The 6,292-nt window shown below is 43.2% G+C and overlaps 1 protein-coding gene across 1 annotated transcript; it reads right to left on the bottom strand.

Moving 5' to 3' along the window:
* Positions 1-2,089: 2,089 nt before the first annotated feature.
* On the bottom strand, positions 2,090-4,800 carry LOC132386812 (probable G-protein coupled receptor 139). The gene is made up of 2 exons (XM_059959147.1): positions 4,678-4,800; positions 2,090-3,093 (listed from the first exon to the last, which is right to left on the bottom strand). The coding sequence occupies exons 1-2, from the start codon at positions 4,742-4,744 to the stop codon at positions 2,195-2,197; spliced, it is 966 nt and encodes a 321-aa protein (XP_059815130.1). The 5' UTR covers positions 4,745-4,800; the 3' UTR covers positions 2,090-2,194.
* Positions 4,801-6,292: the final 1,492 nt, after the last annotated feature.

Genomic DNA, 6,292 nt, shown 5'->3' with positions numbered 1-6,292 from the left:
CTGTCACACTTGATTGGTCCTATTCTCCCACTTCCTATCCTCTTGCTCTTCACATACTTGTAGAATGCCTTGGGGTTTCTTTAATCCTGACCGCCAAGGCCTTCTCTTGTTCTCGCTCTCCTAATTTCTCTCTTAAGCCTTATAAGCCTTATAATCTTCTAGATCTCTATCATTCCCTAGCTTTTTGAACCTTTTGTAAGTTCTTCGTCTCTTGACTAGATTTACAACAGCCCTAGTTATCCACGTTTCCTGTAGCCTACCATCCTTTCCCTGTGCCACATTTCTTTCGTACGTTTCCCTGAGAATATCTGCTCCCAATTTATGCTTCCAAGGTCCTGCCAGATAGACTCAAATTTCCACTTACTCCAATTAATTTCCTTCCTAATTTGTCTGTTCCTAACCCTCTCCAATAGAAGGAAAGAGAATTTTGGTCATTATCTCCAAAATGCTCTCCCACTGAGAGATCTGACGCCTGACCTGGTTCATTTCCCAATACCAAATCAAGTCCAGCTTCTCCTCTTGTAGGTTTCTCTACATACTATCAAACGCCACCCCATCTAAACCCCACGCTCTATTGACCTGCTCCCTACTTTCTCAAATCTACCTGCCCCTCCATCTATTTTCATATAGTCTGTAAACCTCCGCAAGAAAGCCATCAATTTATCATCCAAACAACTGAAATAACCTGAACAGAATCAGTCCCGACATAGACCCCTGTGGATCACCAATAATCAGCGGCAGCCAGCCACTTAAGGCTGCCTTTATTCCCACACTTTGTCTCCAGATAATCAGCTCGGCTTTATCCATGCCAGACTCTTCCCTGTACTACCATGGGCTCGTAACTTTTTAAGGAGCCAAACGGCGGTTCAGGACAGATTGAGTGGCTGCTCAACACATTTCGTCCAAGGGGCGTCTGGAGCCGTTTCCAGCCGCCTGAGTTTGGTCAACCAATGAGGACTAACTTTCAAATGCACTTCATGTGTCCAAAATATTAAATATCGAATATTAATTGCCTAGAAATAAAATCTTAAATTCGGCAAAGCCAAGCCACCAATCTTTTTGGATTTCTGCAAATATTTTTTACTCAGCCTAAGATTTTTATTCTGCCATATATAAGAAATTTTAGGGTCAATAGTATCAAAAAAAGATTAAGGAATAAAGATCGGTACCGCTTAGAAAAGATATAAAAATTTAAGTAAAATAATCAGTTTTTTTTTGTTTGTGCTAAACTTGCGTTGATTCAATTTAAAGCGATACATACGGCACATAAGTCCGAAGGTAAATTAGCTCGATTTTATTCTCATATAAATCCGATCTGTGATAGATGTCATTCTGAGGTAGCCTCTTTGACTCATATATTTTGATCTTGCCCTCTCTTGGAAAAGTTTTGGAAAGATATTTTTGATATATTTTCTACAATTTTACATATGGATTTACAACCTCATCCAATTACGGCAATTTTTGATTTACCAATGATCGATCTGCCCTCTGAAGCTCGGCAGATGATTGCATCTGCCTCCTTAATGGCTATTGAACTGAAAAGAAATTAATCCTCTAACCACATCTCAATGGTTCTCCCAAACCATATCTTGTTTAAATTTAGAAAAAATTAGAAGTGTCACATTTGACCCCTCGGTTAAATTTGCAGAAACTTGGAGGCCTTTTAGCCAATACTTTCATAGAATGTAATCTGACCTTCTCTGATCCCTTTATTTTATTCATTGAGTTGAGTAGGGGAGCGGAGTTAACGACATTAATGATATTATTTGATATAATTGAATAGCCCAGCTTTGTTTCGTTTTGTTTTAGTTTGGTTTAGATGTTTTTCGATTTCAATTTTGGTTTTTTTCCCCATCTTTTTATTTTTTTCTGTTTTGGCTATCAAGGGTTTGGGAGGTCAATTATATTGGTGCTATTTATAGCTTTTTCTTTCATATATTAATTACCAACAGTCTAATCCCACTCGCTTGACACTACCATGATCATTAAGTATTTACTTTTGAAAAACTTAATAAAAAGATTGAAAAAGAAAGGATTTTATTTTAGTTGTCAGTCACTATGTTATTAACTGAGTAACATTTTTCTCTCTTGAGTTTATGCCAAGAACATTTTTGGAGCATTTACTTTTTTCAGTTAATTCAATAATCCTCTCCTCACTTCCCCACTCTCCCAGTAGGGACAGCACTACGAGATTTTATTTCTTAATAATTCGGAGGATGGAGTTAACCGGATACTTCACGGCGTTGACAAACTCCTGCCGGAACTTCGATTGAGTCACCCCATAAATGAAAGTGTTGGTGCACAGACTGAAGTTCTGTAGCATATATCCGACATGTGCAAAGATGAACTCGGAATTGTTGTACTGGCTGGGAGTTGTTCCGGCGATGTTGTAATATAAGAAGTCAAGGACAGTTGTTAACCACAGAAGGATAAAGCTGCCAGATATAGTAAACAGTAAGATCATCGACCTCCTCCTGCTCTCCATCTCCGGGTCACTATGATTCTGCCCTTTGCTCTGACCCCTCAGGGCCTTCCGCACACGACTGGCCAGTAAAATGTGTCTGACCGTCAGAACATTGAACAGCAAAATAAAAGCGAGAGGCAGCAGGGGGGTCACAACCTTATCAAACATCCTGAACCCCACCCACAGCGGGTCGGTGTAATAAACCCGCTTCCGTTTACAGAACCACGGTACTTTATCGATGATAAATTTGGGTTCGGAAGAGAAATAGAAGGGGACGTTTTTCAGACACAGCAGGACGCCGGTTATCGCCAGAACCGCAGCCGCAGTTTTCAAGGTGCAGTATTTTGTTTTCAGCTTCTGGCAACAAATGAGGACAAAGCGGTCGAAGCTGAATGCGACGGTGAACCAGACGGAACAGTCCCTGGCCGCGCACATCAGGAAAAAGTTAATGTTACAGGTGGGATACCTGTCCAGGTATGATCCGGGAAAGTAATAGCTGATTCGCATGAGTATGACGGCGGTGACGACAGCCAGCATGTCCGCTGCTGCCATGACAACCAAGTAGCGAGTGGTGCAGCTGGAGAGGCCGCACTTTCCCCGGGACAGGATCGCGATCGCCACCAAATTCACTGTGAAGAATAAAAGAGAATGGATTATTTAATAAACTCCGCCGACTGTTCGGAACCCCGGGTGACTTCGTCAGTGAGAGACCCTACTCACCCGGTGCACATTACCACCCCTTGTTTTAATCAACTGGTTATCTGCTCTGACGAAGTGTTATCTGGTCCTGACGAAGGGTCTCGGCCCGAAACATCGACAGCGCCTCTCCCTATAGGTGCTGCCTGGCCTGCTGCGTTTCGCCAGCATTTTTTCTGTGTTGTCTGAATTTCCAGCATCTGAAGATTTCCTCGTCGTTATCTGCTCTGCCTCTTGACACCAGACTGAGTTCTGTTTCTCAAGCCCTGCTTACACATAACCGGGTCCTATAATTCTTGTCCCTATAAAACACCGTTTTCACTGGAACAATTATGTTACTGTGTAAGCAGAATATACGAATGGAGACCGCTTCAGAGACTGATGACCGGCACCGACAGACGGTCCTGATACAGGCAACAACATGTCTGCTACCCGACCGTGAGTCCGATCGAGAACGTGGAAATTGTTATTTTTACAATAATAATTTCATAGTTACTCTCAATTGAAAGAAAGGAATGAACAGTGAATATTACTCACAATATCTTAACAAAACACTGTTGCTGATCCTACGATGGGACGCAAAGATGCAAATTCAGAAATCAGAGGGGCCACGGGCCTTCGGTGCAGGATCCGGTAATGGTGAACTTATCGATGTTAGGATTCATTTCGAGAGGACCAGAATATAAACTCAAGTATGTACTGCTGAGGTTTATAAGGCGTCAGTCACACCGCGTTCAGAGCTGTTTTGGGGCCCCATACAGACGAAAGAACGCGATGGCATTGGAGAGTGTCCGGAGGAGTTTCACGGGAATGATCCGGGTAATGACAAGTTTAACGTATCAGGATCGGGTGATGGATGCGGGTCTTTACTCGCTGGAATTTAAAATAATGCGGAGGGGGGGGAGGATCTTACTGAAAACGGTCAAATATTGAACGTTTATATAGAGTGGATGTGTAGAGGGTGTCGTCTGTAGTGGTGGAGCCTGGGACCAGAGTGCATGGACTCAGAATAGAGAGAAGTCTCTTTAGAATGAAGACGGTGGGAGAAATGGTTTTCCAGAGGGTGGTGAATCTGTGGAATTTTCTGCCACATACGGCTGTGGAGACCAAGTTATTTGGGATATTTAAAGTGTTATGTAAAGGCGTGAAATGTTACGGGCTGAAGTCTGGAGGATGGGGTTGAGAGGGATCATCAGTTAGTCATAATTAACTATCCGAGCAGACTCAAAGGACCGAGAGGCGCCGTTTTGAATCGATGTCTTACGGTCTACCGTTTGCCGCTCGTCATTGAATTAGGTATTGAGCGTGGAGTTTGTCACCTTACACAATAGAATTCAAGTTTAGTCTCATTTGAAAGAATGCAATAAATAGCAAATGCTGTTCGGAATATCTGAACAGAATAATGCCGCTGATAATATGATGGGACATGGGATTAACCGCTGGATCAACGGGCAAGAATTCCAGGTACAAAACGGAGCAAATTACTGGCTGACAACACATCATTTCCAGTCGCTTACCGGGTAAGCCAATGATGGCAATGATCAAATAGCAGATCCTTCGGGCGCTGTTAAATGTTTCCAACATTTTCGGCCCGCACGCTGTTGGCGGCCTTTCTGATTGAGCTCCGGATCCGCATTCCGTCCGGGAGCATCACAGTTATAAACCCTGAGATCTCCTCTGGGAATCTTCAATTGCGACATCGTTCAATACCGACAAATTTAGCATTGAGAAATAAAGATGACGACAGCAGCGTGGCATCTTCATTGTGTTGCAATACAATTATTTCACCATTACAAATGAGACACCAGCAAACATGCGGCCGTTAACAATGAAGCATAACTTGATAGGAAATATTGTAATTCAACAATGGGATCATTTGTGCTATGCCAGCCCAGTCATTGGATTTAAAGTGTGATATTGCTTGATCAGGTCCTATTGGGTTCGGGTCATTGATTGATGGAGAGTTGCAGCAGAGAAACAAACCCTGCGTCCACCGAGTCAGTTCCAGTGACTATCCGCCCATTTACATCACTCCTATAGCCGTCCCGTTTTATTTTCCCCTCGTTCTCATCAACGAGTCCCGCAGAACATCTTGCCGTTTGCCTGCATGCCACCTGCAATTTCAACGTTCAAAGTACATTTGTCACAAAGCATGTATGCAGTATTCAACACCGGGATCAAAGTTCAAAGTAGGTTTATTATGAAAGTATGTCTGTAGCATACAGCCTGAGATTTGTATTCCCGCTGGTAGTCACGAAACAAAGAAACACCATGGAACCCATTCCAAAAAGCATCAAACACACCACACGCAAAAAGAACAAGCCGTCCAAAAGGTAAAGGTAAAGGTCACTGACAGGGAACGTTCAGTTCGGTTCACGTCATCAGCGCCGTGTCGTTTGATGACCTCAGGCCGCAGATCCTTCCGGCCCGATCAACATCGCACAATAAAACAACAAATAAAGGCGCAACCAGAAACGAGGAGCACTTTGATGTAGTGGGGAAGGGTCGATTGATTTTAGAGTAGGTTACATGGTCGGCACAACACTGTGGGCTGAACGGCCTGTACTCTGCTGTAATGTTCTATGTTCTCACAAAATGCCCTTGTCTTAGACGAATCAAAATTGAATCACCTTTCAGGGTTACAAGGCAAATGGAAATCCTTGTGTATCCGGATTTAACCGAATATTTCAAGATGTTGAACTTCATCGACCACACAGAAGCATCCTGTTTCTGAACAATGTTTATTTCATTATTACCGTTAATACCGCCAAACTAAAAGCACACGGGCATAGTTGGCCAACAGTAGCTTCAAAGTCATGATGAAGGCGTTTCATCAGTCAAAGTATTAAATATTAACGTTAGGACGTTATATTGCGGTTACACGCTGAGATCGCATTGGAACATTGTGTAGGGTTGTTGCTACCCCATTTTCTACAGGCAGCGTGGTCACCAGGAAAGGAACGTCAGTCGTCAATGACCCACAGCACCCAGACCATGTACTTTCCCCGATAACGTCATCAGGACCCACGCCACCCAGACCATGTACTTTTCCCGTTACCTTCATCAGGACGCACACGACCCAGATTATGTAATTTCCCCAATAGCGTCATCAGGATCCCCACCACACAGACA

Source organism: Hypanus sabinus, unplaced genomic scaffold (genome assembly GCF_030144855.1).
Source record: "Hypanus sabinus isolate sHypSab1 unplaced genomic scaffold, sHypSab1.hap1 scaffold_1315, whole genome shotgun sequence".
Lineage (NCBI taxonomy): Eukaryota > Metazoa > Chordata > Chondrichthyes > Myliobatiformes > Dasyatidae > Hypanus > Hypanus sabinus.
Note: the sequence above shows the minus strand (reverse complement) of the source record. Positions and strands in the feature narration are given on the sequence as shown.

Excerpts from the sequence above, each read along its gene's own strand:
- LOC132386812 (XM_059959147.1), bottom strand. The coding sequence starts at position 4,744 with ATGTTGGAAACATTTAACAGCGCCCGAAGGATCTGCTATTTGATCATT. Across the intron at positions 3,094-4,677 it reads TGCCATCATTGGCTTACCCG|TGAATTTGGTGGCGATCGCG; the intron begins GTAAGCGACTGG and ends TATTCTTCACAG.